The sequence below is a fragment of the Hyaena hyaena genome, unplaced genomic scaffold (assembly GCF_003009895.1).
Source record: "Hyaena hyaena isolate Hyena2069 unplaced genomic scaffold, ASM300989v1 scaffold_180, whole genome shotgun sequence".
NCBI classification, from domain to species: domain Eukaryota; kingdom Metazoa; phylum Chordata; class Mammalia; order Carnivora; family Hyaenidae; genus Hyaena; species Hyaena hyaena.
The window spans coordinates 1,740,832-1,766,229 of record NW_024080811.1 but is presented as its reverse complement, the minus strand read 5'-3'; the positions used below and the strand labels follow the sequence as shown (position 1 = coordinate 1,766,229).

At 49.6% G+C, this 25,398-nt stretch overlaps 1 protein-coding gene across 2 annotated transcripts in view; it reads left to right on the top strand.

The window, feature by feature from the left end:
* Nucleotides 1-25,398, top strand: part of SEMA5B (semaphorin 5B) — a 121,089-nt gene that overhangs the window by 62,739 nt on the left and 32,952 nt on the right. For both annotated transcript variants that reach the window (XM_039240663.1, XM_039240665.1), the window contains exons 2-3: nucleotides 17,209-17,409; nucleotides 22,758-22,857. In XM_039240663.1, coding sequence (XP_039096594.1) covers nucleotides 17,256-17,409; nucleotides 22,758-22,857 — 254 coding nt within the window. In that variant the 5' untranslated portion in view covers nucleotides 17,209-17,255. The remainder of the gene's footprint in view (nucleotides 1-17,208; nucleotides 17,410-22,757; nucleotides 22,858-25,398) is intronic.

The following is a 25,398-nucleotide window of genomic DNA, read 5'->3' as shown; positions in this document are numbered from 1 at the left end:
TATTCCAACACCACATCAGTCCTCTCCTCTTTCTCTCCTGTGAAAAGCTGCATTAACTAAACTTAAGAAGTTCCTCATGTACTTCTGAAGACCATATAGAGGTCGTTTGTGGGGTGGTTGTAAGAGGGAAGTCTAAAGGTCTTCTCTAGCCTAAAGTCTACAAGATTACACTCAAAAATGAATAATTATTGGGATAATTCTTCCAGGAGTAATCACACATAAAGGCTTATTTTAATAAACATCTTACAATGAAATTTCATGCTGACTCGATTCCCAAAAGGGCACTGCAAAACAGCTTTTATTATTATTCCCGTTATACAAACCGTTGCTCAGAATGTTCAAGTGTTTTACATAGGTGACTCAGCTAGTCAAAGTGGTCCATTTCTAACAGTAAAATTTCAGGTGGTACTACAGACATCTAGGGACTATGCTTTTTAGGGGAGCTCTTCCCTAAAAAGGGCTCTTTAAATCATCAACCTCTTAGCACCTCTCCAAAGCATCGATCTCAGATGAAAAGTTCTTTCAACTGACTTCAGTGTTCAAGACACCGCTAGTTTCTGGGGACTTTAAAAATATTGTGGCATCTGCCTGAGGGGCTTTCAGTCTAACCAGGGAGCCAGATATATAACAAACAGGGAGGTTGAAGTGCCAACTGAGAGGATTAGGTGGGCATCCTAGGAACTAGATGTGGGGGGTCTTCTGAGAGGTGTTCCAGGCTGGTCTTGGAGAAGGGTGGGTCTTAAATCAGCTAGATTCAAGCTAGCTGCTAACTAATCCCTTCCTGCCGGCTGGTTGTCACTGGGAGACCTGTGCCAAGCAGTGGCACATCCATTCATTCACGCAACATGTGTCAGCTGACCCCCGTTACACGGCAGGCTCTGTGCTTGGTTCTGGCGAGACAGTGAGAAGGGGGCTGCCCTGAAACTCACCATTTAATGCAGGCATGGCCCACACTGCTGTCATCTTTCCAGTCCCTAATCCTGGAGCCGGAGCAGTTCAGGCGAAATGCTCTGAGCAGTGGTGTCTGCCCTTGACTTCACTCAGCTCTAAATAAGCAAGTGGTCAGTGTGTTACCTCCCAAGAGAAAAGAGGTTTTAGAGGAAGGGGTGTGTTACCTCCCAAGGGAGAAGAGGTTTTAGAGGAGGGAGTCTGTTACTTGGTTGTAAGTAACAGAAAACACCACCAGACTAACTTTAAACACGAGGACATATTTAACCACTCAAAGGTGGTCAGAAGTGACAGCAGTGCTGGTCTTTGCTCACTGGCTCAACAGCACCAAGGTATTCTGTGATCCTCTCGGCCTGTTTCTCATAGTGCCAAAATGGCTGCCATAGCTCAGGATATCACATTCCTCTGCAAGGCAGGAAGGTGGTGGGAGGGAAGGAGTTGGTCCCAGTTCATTCCATTCTCTTATAAGGAAAGCAGCACTGTCCCAGAATCTGTAGCTGACTTCTGCTTATTTCTGATTGGCTGGAGTTATGCACAGGGCCACCCCTCACCGCAGGCAGGCTGGGAAGGCATCTCAGCTGGGGCTGGCAGCGTTGCCACTCTGCACATGGGGGTGTTATTGAAGATGATGGGGGAAGAAGAGCTGTGGACTTCCTTGGACAAACCTGGGCAGTGAGCTTCTGTCCCTAGCTCCTGCCCAAGAAACTTGTACTGATCGAGTCCCACCTGCTCAATCACAAACCCGTCTCTTCCTAGCCTGTCCTCTTCCCCTTCCTCACATGGAGACCTTCTCTGCCCCTCCTGTCCCCCGCCCCACTGCCAGCCACAACCTCCCCATCCCCCACATCTGCCTTCTGCCCTCCTGGTTTTCACTTTACTTTTACCCACCATGGAGCCCCTTTTGGGAAAGGAAAATAGTAGGGAGGATAAAAGAAGAGGGAAAGTGTTAATTAAACACCAGATGTTTAACTCTGTTAATTAATGGCTCTGTTACCTTGAGTGGCATCAACCTTCTCTTATCTGTCTCCTTCACCCTCGCTGCTCTCAGTAAACCTGAAGAGCCCAGTGGTGGTTCAGGGGGCCTGAGACCAGCGGAGGCAAGATGGAGAAAGTGGCCCAGGAGGGGGTTCCCTCGTCCAGGAGAGGAGCATGGACATGCTAGCATACTCGCGTCGGGAACAGAGGAAAGTCATAGTGAGAGAGGGGTGAAGCCCTGAGGTCACAAACAGACATGTTTTGTCTGGTGCACATAGGGATTTCAAAAATGCAAGTAATTGCCAGCATTTAAAAATAAAGGAATTTCAAGACACCTGAATGGCTCAGTTGGTTAAGCGTCCGATCCTTGATCTTGGCTCAGGTCATGATCTTGATCTCTTGGTTCATGAGTTCAAGCCCTGCATCAGGCTCTGTGCTGATGGTGCAGAGCCTGCTTGGGATTCTGTCTCTCCTTCTCTCTACCCTTCCCCTGCTGTGCGTGCTCTCTCTCTCTTTTTCTCTCTTTCTCTCCCTCTCTCTCTCAAAATAAATAAACATAAAGGAATTTCACATAAATCCAGATGAATGTGTAGACTTTTTTCTTTTTAATATTTTTTATTTATTTCTAGGAGAGAGAGAGAGAGACAGTGTGAGCAGGGGAGGGTCAGAGAGAGAGAGGTAGATACAGACTCTGAAATAGGCTCCAGGGCCCGATGCGGGGCTCGAACCCACTAACCGCGAGATCATGACCTAAGCGAAAGTCGGACACTTAACCGACTAAGCCACCCAGGCGCCCCTGTGTAGACTTACTTTAAAAAAGACAGATCTCGGACACCTGGGTGGCTCAGTCATTTGAGCATCTGACTTCAGTTCAGGTCATAGTCTTGCGGTTTTTTAATCTGAGCCCCATATGGGGCTTGCTGCTGTCAGCCTGTCAGTGCCAAGCCTGCTTCGGATCCTCTGTCCCTCTCTCTCTGTCCCTCCCCGACTTGTACTCTCTCAAAAATAAATCAATATATTTTTTTACTGGACAGATCAGGGCCTGTGTCCTGAGAAGGGAACAGTCAGCTGGAGAAGAGGGAGCTGAGACACAGCTGTCCTGTCCGGATGGAGTATGCATCTTCCCATCCTCCACTGCCCCCTCCCTATCCACCTGGCTCATGTGTCCCTGCTGCCCCTGCGGACTTCTGGGATTGGGGTCCACTGCAGAGACACAAACCCCAAGACTTGACAAGGGGTTGGATATGGCTGATGAGGAAGGGGGTAGTCTGGGAATGCCGAGATGTGAGTCAGGAGACTCTGAGGGGGAGGAGGGTTGTAATTCCACTGACAGAAATGGGGGACGTGAGAGGGGCAGGTTAAGGGAGAAAAGTGACAACTTAATTTGGGGCAGGCTGCAGTGGACATGTCTGTGTGACCTGAGGTGGAGATGGCCGTGTGGTCTGGAGTTCGAAGAGAGGGCTGGAGACCTGGCAGCTGATGGAGCTGGGCTGCAGGTGGGAACATTGGGCAGGGGGAGTGGGGAGCAGTCAGTGAGGGAAGAGGGAATTGAGAATAGAAACCTGGAAACCACGTGTCTGGGAGAAAGAGCTAGAAATGAGCGTTAGGGCCAACTGAGAGATTGAGAAGAACGTGGACAGTGAAATGACAAGGAAGCAGGTATCGTGTCCAAGATTTTTATGGCGCCTTCCTCTGAATTACTTGCTTTGAAGCCCAAGGGGTACTTTCAGCAAGCTCTATGGCCCAAGGGAGGGAAATGGGGCTAAAGCCCTTGTTCCTTCTGGTGCCCTGTGTTTATTGGGTCCCCAAAAACACGTGAAATCAGCATTTGCATCATGGCAGTTCTACCCTTTTCAGGCCACCCAGAGTCTTTTCTTTAGTAACTTTAGAATGAAAGGCTTTGTCCCTGCTGGAGAGTTGCAGTATCATCCCAGAAATGACCCGCTAGGTAAGCAGCAGCCCTGAGTGTAGGAAGGATGCAGGTTCTGTAACCTGCACAGATGCACAGAACTCCTTGCCACCTCCCAAATCTCTCCTGTCTCGGAAAGGCAGAAGGAAGAAGGCTGTGGAGTCAGAGAGGCCTGGGGCCAGTCCCTATCCTGTGCTGTCCTTTCTCTCACCTGCAGAACAAGGGAATGTTGCCATGAGGACTAAGTGGCTGGCTTTCACGGGGTGGGGGGGGTGGGCATCCAGGCTGGAGTCTGGTCCCGTCACCCCCAACAGAGGCTCCTTCCCGCTCCCCCTGACACCGGCAGCACAGAAGGCAGCAGATGTTACTGGTCTCACTTCATTTCAATAGATTTACAAGCATCCCTTTATGTGTTACTGAAAAATTGGGTGTAAATCCTATTTTAAGAACACGGTGGAACTCATTACTTAAAGAACGCTTTGGAAAATCCTTTTGGGAAGTGAAGAATAATCACCCTTTGGTAAAACTTTTGTGCCAGTATTCACGAATTTTGTCTCAAGTGCAGTCCACCTGTAAAGTCTTTCCCGTGATCTCCTCTTCGCATCTTGTGACCGTCTTCTTTCCCACAGGACACACTGTTCCCTTCTCTGTGCGTGCTGTCCCCCCCAAAGTGTAGCCCCCCTCTCCCCGCCCCCTCCTCGGGTTCTCCTATCACACCCCCTGGCTGTGTGGCCCTGACTTGCCCGTGACTCTTTACTGGCTGCTGCTCTTCCTTCTTCCAAAATTCAGGCACAGATCAGACTCTGGACATCAGAAATGTTTGCCACGTGTGAGTGGTTGGGTGGGGATATGTATGGCGGGTGTGGTAAGCCACTAAAGATACCCTTGTCCTTATCCCTGGAACCTGTGAGAATGTTCCTTTATGCAGATGTGATTCAGCTGAGGACGCTGAGATGGGGCGAGCATCCCGGGTTATCCAGGTGAGCCCACTGTAATCACAGGGGGCCTTAAAAGCAGAGACTCTTGGGACATCTGGTGGCTCTGTCGGTTAAGTGTCCAGCTTCTGCTCAGGTCATAATTTCACAGGTCATGAGTTCGAGCCCCGAGTCAGACTCTGTGCTCATAGCTGGGAGCTGGGAGCCTGCTTTGGAGCCTGCTTCTGTGTCTCCCTCTCTCTCTGCCCCTCCCCTGCTTGTGCACTCTCTCTCTCTCTCTCACTCTCAAAAATGAATAAACCATAAAAAAAAATTTAAAGGGGGCACCTGGGTGGCTCAGTTGGTTGGGCTTCTGACTTTGGCTCAGGTCATGATCTCACAATGTGTGGGTTCAAGCCCTATGCTGGGCTCTGTACTGACAGCTCAGAGCCAGAAGCCTGATAAGGATTCTGTGTCTCCCTTTCTCTCTGCCCCTCCCCTGTTCATGCTCGCTCACTATCTCTCTCTCTCTCTCTCTCTCTCTCTCAAAAATGAATAAAACTTAAAAAAAAAAAAAAAAAAAGGCAGAGATTCTTTCCCAGCTGTGATACAGGGAGAAAGGAAGCCAGTGTTGCTGGCTCTGAATGTGGAATATGGGAGGCCTCTAGAAGCTAGAAAAAGCAAGGAAATGGGTTCTCCCCTAGAGCCTCTGGAAGGGAAGGCAGCCCTACCGACACCATGATTTTAGCCCAGTAGAACCCAAGTCAGACTTGTAAGCCACTGAGTTGAGAGAATAAATGTATCGCCTGAGGCCACGAGGTCTGTGGTAACTGGTTACAGCAGCAACAGGAAACAAGTGCCGTGGCAGCCACCCCGTCTGGCCTCACATCTACCTTGTCTCTTTTGCCTCGTTCACCTCGTGCTTATGCAGTTGCCCTAAAATTTTCCCCTTTCGCAGAATAATCTCAGGTAGTTCTGGGGCCTGTGTCTCTTGGGTGCCCTATGGCTGCCCTCCATGTCATCCCCGAGCCACCCGATGTCCACCAGCCACACAGCCAAGGTGTGGATGGACAGGAGGGGGCTCTTTTCACTCAGGTCAGGGGTAAGGTGTGCCAGTAGCTCACCTCCTGGGATCTCCTGGTCCTCCTTAGCCCAGTGGATTTTAGGAGTTCTTTCTTTTCCTTTTTAATTGTATCAACATACACAGAAGATAAGATTGACCATCTTAGCCACTTTGAAATCTACAGCTCAGTAGTATTGGTACATTCACATTATTGTTCAACTATTACCACCATCCGTCTCCAGATTCTTTCCTCTTGCAAACTGAAACTCTGCACCCATTAAATAATGACTCCCCATCTGCCCCTCTCCCTGGCTGCTGGCAACTACCACTGTACTTCTTGTCTATATGAATTTGCCCATTCTAGGTACCTCATCTAAGTAGAATCATATTTGCCCTTACGTGTCTGGCTTATTTTATTCAGCATAAGGTCCTCCAAGTTCATCCATGTTGTAGCACGTGTCAGAATTTCCTTCCTTTTTAGGCTGAATAATATTCCATTGTGTGTATGTACCACATCTTGTTTATGCATTTATCTGCCAGTGGACACTTAGGTGGCTTCCCCCTTTGGGCTGTTGTGAATACTGCTGCTGGGAACACAGGTGTACAAATACCTTTTTTGGGTCCCTGCTTTCAATTCTTTGGGGTGTGTATGCTGGATCAGATGGTGATTCTACTTTTTTAAATGTTTATTTTACTTTTGAGAGACAGAGACTGAGCATGAGGAGGGGAGGAGGAGAGAGACTGGGGCACAGAATCTGAAGAAGGCTCCAGGCTCTGAGCTGTCAGCACAGAGCCCAATGTGGGGCTCAAACTCAGAAATTGAGAGATCATGACCTGAGCAGCGGTTGGAAGCTTAACCGACTGAGCCACCCAGGTCCCCCATTTCTACTCTTACCTTACTGAGGAACCACCATGTTGTTTTACATAGCCTCTGTACCGTTTTACATTCCCATCAACCCACTGTAGCCATTTTTAAGTGTCCAGGTCGGGGGCCTTAAGCACATTCATGCTGCTGTGTAACCATCAGCACCACCCTCTCTCTGGCTCTCTGGGTGGTGAGAGCCGTGCTCAGGAGAGTGAGTGGAAATAGGCCCTCTTTGCAAAGGTTTATGTTGAGCAAGTGAATCTGTCGTGGAAGCCCAGGCCCTTCAGCTGGATTTGCCTTCTATTTTCGAGCTGTAGGCATATTTTCAAATGCAGTTTTCCTTTTATGCAGCAACTGAATATCTGATAGCAAAATGTTTCCACAGGGAGAGCTTGCCCATGGGGAGGAGAAAAAGGAGGCTGCTCTAATGAATAGATAAGCTTGATTTGTGTTTGGCAACATCCTTAGCATTTAATTCTAGCAATTAAAGTAGGCAAGTCTCCTTTGTTTTCCTTTTCCTTGCAAAAACAATAAAATATTTCAGAATGTTTGGGGAAGAATCCCTACTCATTGTCATACTACCTTTGTGGGACCACTGCCAGCATCCAGGACAGTTATCTGGGCAAGGCACAAACCAAACATTTACTCACCCTACTTCACTTAAGCCGCACGGCAACTGTGAGGCAGTGTCCTGGGTCTAACCCATGGCTTCTCCCTCCTGCACCCACTCTCTCCTCATGTGTTTGGTCCAGCTTCCTCCACACACGTGTTGTCTCCTACAAAGTGGCCGCCATGAGGTTCATGCTTGCTTGCTTTCCCAAGTAATGTGAACATTCCTTTGTATTCCTGTTTTCAGTTCCTACCTTGTGTGGACATCCTTTGTTCACAGGAGCAAGTCCAGGCTCCATGATTACAAATACAAAATGACTGAACGCGTTAGAGAGTTCCCATCTGCAAATGGCCACTGGAGCAGCCTGAGCCCTGGTGAGCTGCTCCTGAGGCTATGTCAAATAATGCCATTTTTCTGCTTGGTGCACTGAGACCACGTAAGAGACAGGCTCTGGAGCCCGACTGCCGGGGTTTGGATCTGGCTACCAGTTTGACCATATGCAAGCTACTTAACTGGTCGATGCCTCAGTTTCCCCATCCATGAAATGAGTATGATAATAGTATGTGCCTCACAGGGTTATTGCATGGATTAAATGGCATAACGAACATAGAATGCCACCTGAGGGGCTCCCAGGTGGCTCAGTCAGTTGAGCGTCCTACTTCAGCTCAGGTCATGATCTCACGTTTGTGGCCTGGAGCCTCCCATCAGGCCCTGTGCTGACAGCTCAGAGCCTGGAGCTACTTCGGATTCTGTGTGTGTCTCTCTCTCTGCCCCTCCCCTGCTTGCACTCTTGTCTCTTTCAAAAAAAAAATAAATAAATAAAAGAATATCACCTGATGTATGACAATGTGGTCTTTATTGTTGCTATTTATGTGGTTTTGGATCTCCTACCACCTCCCTACCCAATTTTGAGCTAGATACTCTCCCCCAAGGCTCAGTTTCCTCATCTGTAAAATATGGGGTTGAACTAAATGACCTTTGAGAGTCCTTCCTGTTTAACTTTTATGATCGCCGTTTTCCTTTTATCTTCCCCTTGGGTTTAACAGCAATTAAGGGGATGTGGGCAGGATGCCAAGGATTGCCCAACGCCGATAGGGCAAATACACAGCCTGGAGTTTACTAGGAACAGAAAAAGGAGAGGAGAACCCAACCAGGGCCTGGCCTGGCCATAGCGCAGAGAGCATGGTGCAAAGGCACGGAATGAACTTGACCCATGGGACAGGGGGAGCCTCCCCACAACCAGGTTCCAGAGCTGAAAAGTGCTGGGAAGCCTCTGTCCCTCCCCCACCTGGTCCCAACCTTCCCTCTGGGCCCCATTCGCCCAGATGGTCTAAATGGGAAGAAAAGAGGAAAATCCGTATCCAATCTGCTCTATTCAGAGCATTGGGAAGGAATCTGCATCTCAATTTTATCTTTGTGCTGAGCTTGGCTAAGCTTTGCCCCCCAAGTGGTAAGTGATGGGTGGGTGGGAAGATGGCATTGGTGCCACCCCCCCCCCGTGGGGGAGTGAGGGGCGCCCCCATGCCTTCCCCTCCTTACCAAACCGCAGACAGAATGCATTCTTTCCTGCTCTTGGTTTCCCTCTGTTTCCTCTTCTTTTCTTTTCCTTCTCTTTTTCTCCCTCTTTCCCAGGCAGGCAGCCAAGTGGAGACTTTGAATGGCAGCAAGAAGGGAGGGGCCGGGAAGGAGGACCAGGGGTGCACCCTTCCTGGAAGGTCCTCAAGGGCTCCTGGGCTGAGCTTGAGGAGGGGACAAACAGAAGCGCCTCGTTCTCTCCCATCCATCCTGGCCCTTGACTGTACAGCCTGTGCTGACGGGTGGGCTGTGGCTGTCAGCGCTCTGGCTGGAGTCTGGACTCTGCCCCGTCTGTAGGCAACCTCTGGAATTTTCTTCTCCAGAGCCGCTCAAGACCTGGAAAACTGGCTCCCACAACCCAAACTCACAGGAGACTGATTTGCAGCAGGAAGTCAGTTTAATAATTTATAGCCAGAAAGTGCTCTCCCTGGTTGGGAAGCCAACTCAGGAAACCAAATTAAATTCTGAAGGCTTCTTGGAGAGTGCATGGAGTTAGGGCTCTGGAAGGTGGCAGGAGGGCTGAGGCCAATTCTCCTCCAGGGAGGACACTGCGTGTAGTGGCCCAGACAGTGTGTGCAGTGGCCCAGTGTCTGCAGCAGACAGTCTCGGGTTTAAGTCCCTCTCTTTTATTAACTGGCACGAGTTACCTGGGGCATGGTCCTCAGCCTTGCTAACCTGTTTCTTCCTATCAACTGTGAATGATGAACTTTGAATGACTATCACAAGGGCCTCTCTCAGCTCTCTTGCTAAATTGCTGTGAGGTCTTGCAGGGAAAGAGCATAGCACAGTACCTGACACTTCTCCATACACAGCAGCCATGTTTGTTTAAGCCCTTGTCTTGAGGGTCATAGGTTGTCTTTTCCTTTCCGATTACTCTTTTTATCAATCAAAAGAAAAGAGGGCCCTGGTCTCTCTGGAGAGGACCCCCTGGCAGCAATTTGAGTGGTCTCTCCCGCCGCCTTGATTCATCCCTAGGACACACCCTCTCCCACCTGGCCCTCCAGCCTCCCCTGCTTCTATCCAGGGCCACTGCCTGCATTTGAGCTGATGTGTTCCCTGCGGGGAGCGGAGCTGAGATCTGCGGGTGTGGGGCTGGAGTCTCTTGGAGCTAGAGGCACACCCACTTCCATTCTCTGAGTTGCCCTGCAGACTAGTGGCTGCTTTAACCTACTGCTGTCACTGCCCGCTGCCACCCAATTTCCCAAAGCACAGATCTGACCACATCCTTCCACGGTCCCAACCACCAGCTAGTCCTCGGGTTCAGCAGAAGGAAGTCTCGCGATGCCTTAGGTTACTGCCAAGGTCTCACCATGATTTGGCCTTGGTCTTCCTCTCCAGACTCAGCTCCCTGTGCCCCACTCTCCAGCCTTGCTAGGTTATGTGAGGATGGTCCAGGACCGAGTCATTGTCCGTGCTGTTTGCCATTCTGTCATCCTGGAATGCTCTTCGCCCATGACGGCCGGGGAAGCTCCCATCGTCTTTCCTTCAAAGCCCTATTTGAGCTCCTTTCTACAGGAGGCATCTTAGACCTCCAGCCCTGGCAGCAAGCAGCGGGGGCCGCTTTGGGCTCTGGGGGGGGATTTGGCCCTCTCTGTCTCTCTGTTTCTCTCTCTCTCTCTCACTCTCATACCACACATACATGCACACACACACTCCACCCCTGGGTCCCTCTTCCTTTGCCCCAGAGAGATGGGCAAATGTCCTTGAGTACCTGGGCCTTCCAGCAGCCCTGGCCCTGGCCCTCTCTCACTTTCCTTCCCTTGCACTCAGCAATTTCATCCCCTCCCCCAGTTGCAGCTAATCCTCCTCCCGCTGTCTGTGCTGGGAAAATGAGCCCTGGAGGAGTCCCATGGAAGGCGAGGAGTCCTCAGGGGGGTGCGTGTGTGGGTGTGCATCCTCTCTCACACACAAGCACATGCATCACATGCCTCCAGCATCATGGGAGTGACTGCATATGGAGGACCGCAGGGAATTGGGGCAGCAGCGAGACAGAATGCAATGATTTGGGAAAATGCTTTCCTATCGCTGAAGCTTTCCCAAAATAGCAGGAATCATCCGGTGCCACATCTCCCTTTCCCTACTCCTGGAGCACCCTTCCACAGTGTCAGTGCCAAGTGGCTCCAAGACAGGGCAAAGCACAGGCTTTCTGCGCCCCCTTAACTGTCCAGACCCCAGCTCACAGCACCTACCAGGTGATTTATTGTTCCTTGGAGAAGTGTCTCCCCTCTTCTATTAAACTGTAAGTTCCCTGGAGGCAGGGACCATACTTTTTCAAGGAATGTTTCCCCCATCCCTCACTTCCCCTATCTGTACAAGAACTAGCACATAGTAGGTGTTCAGCAAATGCTCAGTGAAGTATTGTATAAACAAAAGAATGAATGAATCTGGGAAGACATTTCAGTAACTAGTCACTTTTTTCGTACACGAGTACGTTTATACAGATGAATTTCATAAAGGGCCTACTTTGTGCCAGACTTAGTTCTAAGGCAGGGAACTATTTGCCCTATTTTACAGGTGATGAAACTTAAGATCTATAGAGACTTGCTGTGGTAACTACAGCCCTCAGGAAGGTCGGGAGGCATCTGCTACACACGGCCCGTGGAGAAACTCCCAGATTATTTTAGTGTCAAGTGAGACAAATGTAACTAGAAATAGAAATCCCTGTTTGTCATAGGTGTATTTGGTTATGAGAATGAAAACCCAAACTGTATGGGATATAGGAGCGGTGCTTGGGTGAGGATAACAGAGACCTGGAAAACAAGGAAATGGGAGTGAATTGTTCAACAACAACAACAACAATAATAATAGCCAACCCCTATGCTGTGGACTTTGGGGTAGGTGCCATTCTCAGCCTGTTAGACAAAATAACTCATTCAATCGTCACAACACCCCTCTGCGGTAGGTGTTATTCTCCCCGTTTTACAGACAAGGACACAGGCACAGAAGTGTGATGAGCAGACATCACAGAAGGCAGCCTGGAGGAGGGCAGACCAGGGCTGACTGATTCCGTCGTCAGCCTCCCAGGTCCCACCTATCTTTCTGCACCATGGTCTGTATCACGTGGCTGAGGGGGGCTAAGGAAGGTAGCATCATCCATCCTAGCTGCCGGCCACTCCGGAACAGGAGCGCCCCCTTAGAGAGCTTCCCCACGAGCCCCACCGACGACTTCTTCAGACATCTCACTGCCACCCTTGTCGGGCTGGGTTTGAGCAGAGCACCTTGCCCCATAACCCCCACCAATGCAGAGGCTCCTTTAGGAAGGAGGAGTGAGAATGGGCACCAAGGAGGCAATGTTGTGCAGGCAACTCCTGGTCTGACACAACTCTGGCTGGCTTAAGTGAAAACAGAAGATTTTATTACCAGGATCCAGGAAGTAGACGGATAGCTTGTGGAAGTAGAAAGTAATCAGGCCTCAGGAAAGAGCTAGAATTGAGAACCAGAGGTCTGTTAGCATCCCAGAGAGGCTCTGCTAGCTCCTGTCTTGGCTCTCTGTCTTCAGACTGCCTCTGCTCCCCTCCTTAGCCCACGTGATAGGTAGAAGACGGCCACCCCACAGGGCCCATGTTACTTGTTCCAGGTTCCTCTACAAAGACTGACCTCACCCTGGGGGTTGGATGGCGGGACCATTGGGGGGACCCCCAAATTGCATGGCAGAACGTCTCATTGGTCTGTTTTGACCATATGACTATCCTTGGTGCACGCAGCTATGGTAGGGTGGGGACAGGCATAGGTAAGGCTGCGGGGGCTTACCCCTTTGACCTGTGGATGGAGGGGAGATAATTTCCAAAGAAGGGGGATTCTCAGGATCTAGAAACCCACCCCTCACCAAGTAGTTAGAACTCTGCTCACAAAGACCAATCCTGTAACACTCGGTGATGTGGGGATTGACCACTCTTCTTTTTTCTGTATGGCACCCTTGACCTATGCTGACATTTTTCAAAGCCGCAAGCCCTGGCTCATCGAGCTCTGCCTTGACCGCCAGCACCCCACACTCCAGCCCCACTCTCGGTGCCCTGCTTCTTCGGTCTCTCCTTCTCTTGCACCCCTCTTAGGGTCTACTGGCTTCCTTACTAAGGATAGAGAATGTCCTTGAGAGTGATTGCAAAATAAGCCTGTGCATGTGTCCCCATGGGATCCCTGAAGTCAGCACCTTGGCCCACACTTGCATTCCTAAGAGTCGGGATGCTCATCTGAATAAAGGCTGTTCCTGTCTCCTCCCTGCTTAGCATTCAGTCTGCCTCCCTCTGGTCTGTGTGCTGTGTACACGTCCGTCCACCCGCTGCTCTGGCTCTGCATTCCTGTCTTCTCCCTCACCTGAGTACAGCCAATCTGGAATCCAGGTCCTGCCCCCAGCCTTCCCTGCCCGCATCCATGTGCTGCATTCCCTTCCCTTCTCCTTTAACAGCAGACATGCTGTGCTGGGGCCCAGGTGGACCAGGTGATATTAATCTAGTAATTATTGATTCAGGAGGGACTTGGAGGACATATTTACATAAAAACCATAATGTAAGTGGAACTTCTGCGTGGAAATTAGGTACTTTAGGTCTGGCTCCTGGGGGAGGCAGGGGCCAGGGGAGGGTTGGGAATAATGAGGGGAAGGCGGCTGTCACACACCTTACATGAGGGACTGATGGCCCATGGAGGAAAAGCCCCAGCTAAAAGATGATATTTGCATAGGCATCGAATATCACGAATGAGATGTTATATCAGTCAGGGTCCCCCCAGGAAACAGATGGCACACTCAAATTGGGAAATGGGAGGGCAGTTTAATAAAAGAACTATTTACGAAGGTGTGGGAAAGGGTTTGGGGACCATATGGGACTGCTCACTGGGCTCTGCCTGCCGCTGATAATGAGGGACTGGCACCACCCCGAGGCAAAGGGAGGAGGAGGGGGCAGCCAGCGATTGCTGAAATCGGGAGCTTAACTCTGACCTTCTGTGGGGGGACACGGCTGCTGACCCAGCTGCCTCCTTTCTCCCCCGTTCCTCCCCTCTCCAGCCAGTGTCCCTACTGGCCAAACAGTGGGAAGGAAAGAGTCCTCTGTTGCAGCCTAGGCACTGAGCAGGGAGGGTCAGAGTCAAGGGACAAATAGAAAGCATCTAGCGCAAGTGTCAAAGGGCAAGAGGAAAGTCCATCGCCGTGCCAAGCCCCAGGCAGCAGGAAACACCCACTTTAGCTCTCAGGAATAATGCCCTGTGAGTGGCCATGTGAAAACCACTCCAGGAGGTATGTCTGGGCCAAACCTCCCTCCCAGAGGGTTTCCGCAAGGAGGGGTGTCCAACCTCTCCCGGGAGGGACAGAGAATTCCACATTTGAACCTGAGGCCGAGGGGACCAAGAGGTGCTCCAGATGCTAATGCCCTGTGGGATGCAGGAGGGGGCCAGGTAAGGGAGAAGGGGCTCCGCCGGGCGCACAGTCCCCATAGTCACTGGGGTATTTCCTCGAAGCCTGGCAGTGACACAGTGACAGGTGTTACCCCATCTCACACATGTGTGAGGAAACGGGCAGGAAGCAAATCATCCTGCTCTCATATTCCAGACCTGAGTAGGGTAGTGGCAATAGGAAAGGAAGAGAGGAGGGGTTAGAAGCAAAGGGTGTTAGAGAGGAAAGGAATCCCAGGGGCCACTCGTCCCTGTAGAGGTTTGTCACAATCACCCTTGGGATCACTCCCTGCTGGCCCCAGGACACCCCCCCCCCCCCCCCCCCCCCCCGCCGGTGGAAGGGATTCTGATTTGTTCCCAGCTCTATCAGGGAATCCCTGATCTAGTTCAACCTTTTGTTTCACAGATGAGGAAAGTGTCACCAAGGAGTTCTGTCAGTGGGTTAGGGCTACCTGTGAGGGATATGATGTCATCAAGGCTTGGTGACACATTGGATAGGCCAGGAAAGGAGGGAGATAGGAGCTAATTCAGAGGGTCTAAGTCAAGCTCCAAAGGAAGTGTTGTGCTGCCCCATATTAGAAGTTTTAGGGAACCAAAACTAGTCTTGGTTTGTGAGTTTGAGCCCCGCATCGGGCTCTGAGCTGACAGCAGAGCTTGCTTGGGATTCTCTGTCTCTCTCTCTCCCTCCCCCTCCCCGAGTCTCTTCCTCTCTCTCAAAATAAATAAACTTTAAAAAATAAAAGTTTTTGAAGTTTTTTATTGAATGGATAATATTAAACATTTAATAGTGAAAAGTGAAAATAATATAAAAAGGTATATATTGTATGTATTAAGAAGCGTCTATCATGACTTTGCTATTTATAGGTAGCCTGATTTAAAATTAGTCTGGGTTTTTTTTCTAGTGTATGTTAATGCGCATACAAGCAATTATAAATATATATTCTTATTTCTACCTTCTTTTTTACACAAAAGATAGCAAGCTAATACACTGTTCTGCATCAGTTTTTTTTTTTTTTCCAGCTAATACACCTGGAGATTTCTCCATATCAAAATCTAGACGGAAGTCCCCATTCTTTTCTAGGGCTGTGTAGTATTCCATCACACAAATACACCACAGCTTATTTAAGCAGTCTCCAGTTGCTAGATGTTTGGTTGTTTCCTGTCTTCTGTTACTTCAAAGAATGCCCCCAAGGAATAATCTTGTGCGTAAATCACTTGGCATATGTGCAGGTGCCTGTTTAGTCTATTTTTGCTTCACAACTATCTCCGGTGAAGGAGCAGGTTTTACATTTCAATTTACAATCTGTCGCAGATGGATACTTACATAAAATTCAATAAAAGTGAATTACTGGAGAAGTAAATTGACAAAAAAACTATGAAAAATACAAGCCTCCAAATTTTATTAGATCCAATAGACATAAAAATTACTCTGTCACATTACTATAAAGATTTTTAAAACTCTCAAGTTTCTGCGTTTATCTTACCATGAAGTCGTCACAGTTTGTGGATTGACACTGATCTGTGGGCCGCACTTTGAGTAGCACTGGTTAAGACTTCCAGAAATTAGGTCAAAGGGTACCTCTCCATAGGGCTTGAAGCATTTTGCGCGGTGGTATATGCGAGTGCCCCTTTCCCCACAGCTCTGCCAAGAGTGTCACCTATCTTGGATTTTTGCTAAACTGTTAGGTGAATAGTGATAGCTCAGTCTAGGTTTTAATTTGCATTGCTTATTATGAGTGAAAATAGTGTCTTTAATAATTAATTAACGTATGTATGTGTGTATGTAGTTATTTGGAGAGAGAGAGAGAGAACACATGCACACATGCACAAACACTGGAGGGGCAGAGAGGGTGGGGTAGAGAGAGAGAATCTTAAGCAGACTCCACACTCAGCTGGCTGCGAGGCTAGATCTCAGGACTCTGAGATCATGACCTGAACCAAAATAGAGAGTCAGATGCTTGGGGTGCCTGGGTAGCTCAGTGGGTTGAGCATCTGACTTTGGCTCAGGTCATGATTTCGTGGTTTGTGGGTTTAAGCCCCTCATCAGGCTCTGTGCTGGCACCTCAGAGCCTAGAGCCTGCTTCAGATTGTGTCTCCTTCTCTCTGCCCCTCCCCCACTCACCCTCTGTCTCTCAAAAATGAAAAACTAAAAAAATAAAAAAGTTGAATGCGTAATCAACTGAGCCATCCAGGCACCCCAGTGTCATTTATACTTTTTAAGCCCTGTTTGTGTGTATATTCTTTGCCCATTTTTCTACTATGTTGTTGATCTTTTTCCTCTTGATTCCCAGGAATTACTTATACATTAGGAATCTTAGCCTCTTGTCTGTGATATATATTGCAAATATATTTTTCCAGTTTGTCATTTGCCTTTTGATTTTGTTTGGTGTTTGTTTTGGGAGGAAGAGGGGGAATGCAGAAGTTTGGGGTTTTGTATAGTTAAAAATGTCAATCTTTTCTTTAATAGCTTCTGGGTTTTGAGTCATAGTTCTTTATTCCAAAGTTATCAACAATTCTGCCCACATTTTCTTCTAGTATTTTTATGGTTTTATTCTTAACACTTAAATCTTTCATCCAGTTGGAATTTTTCCGAGTACAAGGTGTGGGTTATGGATCCAAACTCATCTTTTTACAAACGGCTACCCACATGTCCTAGCTCCGCTTATTAAGATCCCTAGATACCACCTTTATCATTAAAACTAATTGTAAGCCATTTGGGATCATAATAGAAAAAGCTCTGTAATTTGTCAGTTTTATCCAGAATACTATTACAAGGGAAATTAGCTCTCCAGATATGGTCTATAACTCTGTGTTACTAGAGCCAACTGTAAGTAACACAGGTAAAATGTAAATGTATTTAAACACACACACACACAGCCCGTGGGCCTGCTAACAACCTTGAAGGAAACTGGGAGAAGTGGGCCTTGCTGAGGGAGCTCGTGGTGAGACTCCGTATTTGTATTGCAGACCTTACCCCGCCTGCCTCCGGAGCTAGGACTGCAGAGGGGTCCACCATGGTGTTCCTGGGACCCCTGGCTGTCACCCTGTTGCCGCCCAGCCTCACACTGCTGGTGTTCCACCTGTCCTGCTCCCAGGATGTCACCGCTGAGCCCAGCGGTGAGCAGCAGCTCTGCACCCTGAGGGAACACCCCATTGTGGCCTTTGCAGGTGAGAGCCACTTCCCACTCGGTCCCTTTTTGCCGTGCCTGTGCCTTGAAGGACTTAGGTCTGAACTCAGCAAGGGTCTCTTTGCTGTTGGAAGTCCTGGGATGTTCCCCTAGGGATAAATGTTAGAAGGATGAGCAGCCGTGGGCTGGAGGGGTCTGATTTTTAGTCTCCAGTTTATTGAAGCCTTTCATCCATGTTGCTGGGGGAGGAGGCCGCCTTGCTCTGGCATTTCTGCTGGAAGCGGGGTTGTGGGCACTCTGGGTTCATCGGCCATCTCAGCTCTAGCTGCTCTGGAAGCATGAGTATTTCCTGGCATCCTTGGGGGGCCAGAATGAAGATGACTCACTCCTTAGGGGATGCCTGGAAACCTCTGGAAGGCTTCCTTCTGCTCCAAGACTGTTGCAGATGCCTGTCTTCAGGGCCCTGGGAACCCACACAGTAAGGGGTCCTTGATGACTAATAACTCCCTTTGTTGGTCAAGGGAGGGCATGAGAGTGTCCTATTAAAGTGTTTCCCAAACTGGGATTTGTGAATCACTGGGCATGTTCTGAGGGGCCTATAAATTCTCAGTAAGGGTTTCTAAAATTAATATATATAGTCGATGTTAATCTAAAACCAAACCAAAACACAAATACCAGAGCATACGGGGTGTTCTCCCATGACCTGTCGGCCAGTTTGGGGCTCCTGGGTGGTGCTAGGGTCACATCAGCCCTTCAGGATCCATCACCTGCATGGCAGCTGATGCTGGGATCCTCAGGGGTCCCCAGATTCTTAAGCCTGATAGACACCTGCCCTATTTGGTCTCATAAGAACCCTGGCAAGGATGCAGGGCAAGGACTGTCACCTCCCTTTACAAATGGGTGGGCTGAGGTGTAGAGGGTCAGAGAGACTTGTCAAAGGCGGGCCTTCACACTGGGCACCCGGTGGTCTTTCTATTCCCTGTGGCAGAGCGATCAGGGCTCCACCTTCTAGGTGCCCCAGGCAGGAGGGTGAGAAGCCGTCCTCGGGATTCCACACAGCTAATGGAGAGGGCAGAGATGGAAACCAGAGCAGACAAATAAATGCACGAGGACGAGGCTGGCATGGGATTTGGGGGTGGGAGCAGTGGTATGGACAGGAGTTTGGGGTGGCAAGGTGGGGAGGCTAGGGCAGATGAGAAGTGTGGGATTCCCAGCTGTGGGCTGGCTCCTGTCTCAGGGAGGAGAATTTGCAGCTGTCTTCTCAGTGCTGTCTTGTTTGAGCTGGGATCCAAGGCTTTGAAGGCTTAAGTGGATTAAAGTAAATTAGCAATGTCCTTAAGCCTACAAAACACGCGCACACTCTCAGACTTCTGATGGCTCCCAGCGTGCTGGTGGCTGTCACTGAAGGGAAGGACCAAGTAGGGGACTGAAGGAGCCGAGCTCTGAGGGTAGCCTCATCTTGGAGGCCCCATGGCAGTTCCTAACGAACCATTTCCTCTGAGGGGCTTTGCTGGAGGGCACTGTTGGCCTGGTGAATTCTAGGGGCAGGTGCAACAGAGGGAGAGCAAGAGAATTCCTGTCCCCCAGCCAAGCTGGTCTGTACTAGAGCAAACTAGGCAGCGGGTGGGGGTAATGGAGAGGTGGAAGATGTGTTTCTTTTTTTTATGTTTTATTTATTTTTGAGAGAGAGAGAGAGAGCGTGTGTGAGAGAGAACGCGCGTGAGCAGGGGGAGGGACAAAAGAGGGAGACACAGAATCCGAGGACAGGCTCCAGGTTCTGACCTAGCTGTCAGCACAGAGCCCGATGCGGAGCTCGAACCCACGAACTGTGAGATCATGACCTGAGCTGAAGTCGGATGCTTAACTGACTGAGCCACCCGGGCGCCCCGGAAGATGTGTTTCTTGAATGCCTGGCTTCACTCCCACCATTTTTGATCTTCAGGTGTATATTACTTGAAGGAAATAACCTCCTACCCCACCCTCTTTCAGAATGGGGGAATGAGGTAACAGATTGTCACCAAGTAACTGAGAAATCCCCTTAGACCCGCCCTCCTAGACAGACAGCCCTAGAGAGTGCCGTCATCTCTGCTTCCCCCCACCCTCCTGGCCTCCCCTCGACTCACCCGGCTCCCCATTCTGACAGCTTTGGGTTTTCCTATCCATTCACTAAATCTTTGGGGGCCCTACTTGACACCAGGCATAGGGCTAGATGCTGGGGGACTTCAGAGGTGAGTAAGAGTTTCCTGTGGGCACTCGAGTATCTCTTGTCATTCCTTAAACATCACTCCCGTCGTTCGGACACTACAGCTGGTCCTGGACCAGGACTGGTCCTCTTGTTTCCCCACACACTTTAGCACTGGCGAGCACACCCCAGGGATTCAATTCATGTTGGGGACTGATTGTGTTCTGGGTGATGCTGCCGTTCCAGAGAAGTTGTATAACCCAGCCCAGCGCCAACCCCCAGCTCCAGGGGGATTCCCTCAATATTACCTTTTATTTCTGACTGATCAGCAGGCTTCCAACCCTGTAGCTGTGAGTTGCCATTTCCCCTGACACCTGGCTGATCTGTGAATAACCCCTAAATACCCTAGAGGACCTGCCAGTTGCAGAGTCTGGCAGGCGTTTTTCCATTTTGTAAGGTTAAATTTTCTCCTTTCTTTTAAGGGAGGCCCACCTGTGTTTCTCTTTGGCCTACACATTCTTCCTTCTGCCGCGGCACAGAATTTCTAGGAGGCAGGGAGAAGCCAGGATGGAGTTAACACTGACAGTGGTTAATCCACAAAGTGGGTAATTGAATTGACTATAATTAAAATCACAGGCGCGTCATGGAGAATGTCATTTTTCTCTTAAAGTCGCCGTCCAAAGCCTTCACTGCACATGGAGCTCAGAACGTGCTTGGTGTTTTAAAGACAGGCTTCCCTCTGGTCCTGTTTGCCTGTTTAATGAGAGGAAGCTGGCTCCTTTCCCGAGACAGCTCCCCCAGGATCAGCGTGCCGCCCCCGCCTGCCTCTCTCCCCCTCGCCCCTTTCCCCTTGCCCTTGTCAGTTACAAGGGAACTAGGGGAGACAGACAGAAACTGGAAGGGGCTGCCAGCCTCCACTCCTTCCTCTGCCCCTGCCTCTCCTTGTCATCCCATGTCTTGCCCTGTTTCGTCTTCCGTTCCCCTCCCTGCCCCACAAAAGAGTCTGAGTGAAGACAGAGCTGAGAAGTCTCCAGACAGAGTTTTTCCTGGTTTGCTGCACACCAGTCAAGCCACCTTTCCCCCTGCTCAGCTGCCCACATCTGGAAGATCCCTGTCAGAGGGGACAAAGGGAAGAAAAGGGTGACCCAGCTGCTACTGTTGGGGAGCACTCAGTCTGATGATGACAGGCAAGCCCTTCATATCCATCTCCCCCCCAACACACCACCACAGAAAACAGGCTTGAGCACATTCAGAGTGACAAAAACATACACTATGAATAGAACAGACAAGGTAGAATAGACAGAGTGGAGAGATTATGATCCAGGAAGCCTTCCTGGAGGAGAGTCCTTGGCTTAGACTCTAAAGTAGTTTACTATTCTACCAGGATTTCTGAGTGTGGCCCTGAGGTCAGCTAAAAACCCAGCTTACCTGACTCCTGATCCACTTCTTATACTGATATTGCCCAAATGCTGTTGCAACTTCATGGCCATTCTTGCTAACCTATAATCCCCTGCTGAGGACACAAGCAGACCCAAGGGGTTTGTTACATTTTGCTGCAGAATTTCTTTTCTTCTTCTTCTTCTTTTTTTAATCGTGCATATCACAGTTTTCTGAAAAACATCCAACTCACAAAACCTCGAGTTCTCCAGGGAGCGATTAAGTGTTTGCTTGTCGTGCAGAAATGAAGGGCTGCTTTTACTCTGTAGTGGAGGGATAATGAGCAATGATTTATTTCCCCTGGATTACACACACACACACACACACACACACACACACACACACTTCTCTAGGCCTTCTGTGAGCCAGTCGCTAATAGACTGTGGGGAGAAAGCATAGGGCCTCACATTTCCCCCTCATCTTTATCTCCATTGGCGTGAAAGTTCTCTGCCCCACGGCTCTCATTATTGGTCAGTTCCCTCCCATCTCTGAAGCAGGGGCTGAGGAGTACTATTAAGGGGTTCTGGACCAGGATGGGAGAAGTGGGTCTCCAGTGGGAAGGAAAGAGGGAAAAGCAGCCTGTTCCCCAGGCGTACCTTCCACAGACCACTGCTGCATCCATCCAGAGGGCTATGAGATCTCTCTGCCCACCAATCCCCATGTACGACTTTGGCCTTGGCTGGGAAGATCCTTCCTTGGAGACTGGGATAGACTCTGACCACCCACCTTCTGTTTCTTTCACCACCACAGAGACTTGTCTGAAAACTTGATTCTTCTTATACAGAAGGGAGTTGTGTATTGCTCATGCATTTACTCGATTCCTTCCAGGTGCTGGACACAGCCTAGAGATCTAAGAAGCAAGGTCTTACCTGCCCCCCTCCCCCCAGCGAAAACAATGGGGCTAGATACCCAGCAAGATGGGGGCTTTGATGGCAGTAAAGTAGAGGCCTCACCCTGGCTTGGGGGAATCAGGGAAAGCTTCTTGGAGGAGGCAGGGTGGGGATGGGGGTGAACAGGCACTGTTTCACTGAGGGAGAACAAAAGGGCAAAGGTTTGCAGGCTCTGGTGCGATAGATCTGCACAGTGTTCTAGTTTAGTGGGGCTGGGGTGGTAGTTTGAGGGGAAGTGTAAAAGATGAAGCATGATTCTTCCTGTCACATTAAATAATTAATGTGCCAGGCATCCAAACTGGGAAGACAGTCCAGAGCCCAAAGGCCTTCATAGGAATTGTGACTTCTCCTGGGGTCAACTGGGAGCTATTAAAGGGTTCTAAGCTGGAGAGTGACAAAACCAGATTTGCACTGTAGAAATATGGCTCTGGTTGCTATGTAGGAAATGGACCGACCAGAGGGACAGGAGTGGAGGTCAGGCTAGATAGGATGCTCCTGGCACCAGGCCAGGCAAGAGATGATTATAGCTTATATGAGCGTGGGGTGCAGAGGGCAAAAGGGATGGATTTCTTGGAGGTGGAACAGACAGGATTTCCGAGTGTTTTCAAGTGCTGGTGAGGGTTTAGGGGAGTGAAGGATGATTACAGTTTTCCCTTTGGACTGGTGGAGCCCTTCTCTGAGCTAGGGAACATAGCAGGACCAGTGTGGCGACATCCTTACCCCCTCTCCCCCAGCTGGCTGCTCACAGAGGAGGCAAGTGGAACCCAGGTGTCAGGGGCGCTGAGACTGCTTCCGCCTCACTGCTCCCTGATGTTAGCCCTTCCACATGGGGTCCAGTGCTTCGACTGTAACCGGAATGGTTGTCTCTCCCTCCACCAGATCTGAAGCCATGGGTCTTTAACTTCTCCTACCCTGGAGCCCGAGACTTCTCCCAGCTTGCTCTGGATCCCTCCAGGAACCAGCTCATCGTGGGAGCCAGGTAACGAGGTGCAACAAGGGTTGGTGCCACGAGTGGCAGTGTGCTTAGGGGAGGGTATATTATTTGGGATGAGCCCACTATGGACAGATCCTCATCCTGGGCCCGTGTTTCTCTCGGCCAGGCCCTCTCTGTATCTGAATGTCTGTCTCCCACAAGAGGAAGCATTAGCTGGAGCAAGGGTGGGGAGGAGGGTGACCTCTAGACCCCCAGAGTCCGTGGATGATAGCTTTCAAGAGCAGGAACACCTGCTGGCCACCTTCTGTCCCGCATCCCTACCCTGTTTCCAGGACTGCCCAGGCCGTGTCCTCCCTGGAAGCTCCATGCAAGGAAGGTGCCCCGGAGCCCCCTGCTGGCTGGCTGGCTGGCTGCCTGCACCTGGAATGCTGGACTCAGGCCGGGGACTTGTATGAAGCACCTCACTTCCCTCCCTGTTGCCTGATCTTGTTTAGCCTCACTGTCCTGGCTCCAGGGAGGGCTTGTGGAGACCTTACAAAATCATAGACCCTTAGCGCTAGTAGGGAAGGGAGCTTGGAGATGATTTACTCCAGTGGGTGTCAAAGAGTGGTCCCTGGACCAGCAGTACCAACAGCACCAGGAACTTGTTAGAAATGTAAATTCTTGGGGTCCGCCCCAGGCCTGCTGAATCAGAAACTCTGGGGGTGGGGCCCAGCAATGTGGTTTAGCAAGCCCTCCAGGTGAGTTGGAGGACTCTTCGGTTTGAAAATCACTAGTCTAATCTAATCTCCCTCGATTTCAACATAAAGAAGAAGGGGACAGGAGAGAGGAAGTGACCTTCCCAAGATCACACTGAACAAGATGACAACAGAATATGGGGCTAGAACTCCTGTCTCCTTACCCTGGGCTAGAGTTTTTTCTGCCAGTCCTTTATCACATTTGACTGCACTGGTGTTTTTCAGAAACCCTCCGCCACTGATGTTCAGATTCAGCGGGTCTGAAGGTGGGGGAGGGTAGCCGCTAGGTTGAGCAACCCCAGGCTACACTGAGTGGCTGACCAGCCTTGACCTCTGGGTTTTCCTGAGTGGACCCATCCCTATTTACCATATGAAAAGGAAGCAAGCAGAGCAAAGCTCTGGACTAAGACAGGAGGAGCTGCCTTGTTCTTAGGATATTGACCTTTGAGCCTCAGTTTCCTCATCTGTAAAGTCTGGGTTCCAGTCTCTGTGTTGCCAACCTCTCAGGACTATTGTGAAGCCAGGGCTGAAAGCATTTTTTAATTAACTAATTATTTTGCATCAGTGATATAAATGTGTTATGGTAAAACATTCAAAAGGTACAAAAGAATATACAATGAACGGCACAAAGACACACCCCCCAAACTGGTCACCTTCTTGGAGGCCACCCTGTGATGAATATGTGTCCTCCCAGAGGTAATCTGTGCTTATGCAAGTATACAAGGGTATGGGCTTTATTTTTCCCAGCACGTAAAATACCGTTTAACAAGGGGGGATTAAGGGAACTGACCTCCCCCCTTCCTTGCAGTTGAAAATCTACCTATAACTTTTGGCTCCCCCAAACCTAACTACTAATAGCCTACTGTTGCTTGAAAACCTTACTGATAACCTAGATGGTCGAAGAACACATATTTTGGATGTTATATGTATTATATAATGTGTTCTTACAACAAAGTAAGCTAGGCAAAAAGTGTTATTAAGAGAATCATAAGAAAGAGAAAACACACAGTACTGTACGGTAGTGAAAAGAAATCTGTATGAAGAAATCCATGGAGTTCAAACTGGAGTTCTTCAAGGGTTAGCTGTAATTGTTTTACTTTTTATTTTGAGATGATTATGGATTTCCATGCAGTGGTAAGAAGCCAGTCCACATACCCTTCACCCAGCTTCCCTTGGTGGTGACATCTTGCATAATGACAGTGCATTACAGTTAGGAAGCTGACATGGAGACCATCCGTCTCCCTTATTCAGATTCCACCTGTCTCACAACCGTACTTCTTTAAACCCAAAAGGACACCGCTGGTGTCTCTGCTCTGAACCTGGTGGGAGCATTTTGATCGCTGCCAGTCTTTCTGTGCCGGCCATGGGCCAGGCACTATTTTATGTACCATATATGTAGTAAAGCTTCTAAAGCATGCATGTAATAAATCACCAAATTTTCCCATTAACCCCAGGCAGGGGGTTCTGTAATGATCCCCACAGTATAGACTAGGAAACTGAAGCTCAGAAGGGGTGAGGCCGCCTGCCTGTGTTCATGCTGTTGTTTCCGATACACTCTGGGGTTTCCCCACACGGAGAGGCGTCCCTTTTCCTGAGGCTTTGAGCCTGGTTGTGCCCTCAGAACCTGGGGAGAGCCAGGCAGTACCCAGTCCCTTGCACCCCTCACAGCAAATGAAGTGGGTCCTCAGTTTCCTCTCCCCTTTTCTCTAGGCCAGTTTCCTTCCTCCCGTTCTTCTGCCTGACATTCCCCACCCCTTTTCTCTGACCCCCTAGGTCTCTGGAATTCAGGCTGGGGATATTTTTTATTTATTTGTACCCTGCCTTGTTCCACTAGGGATTTAGGGGCAGG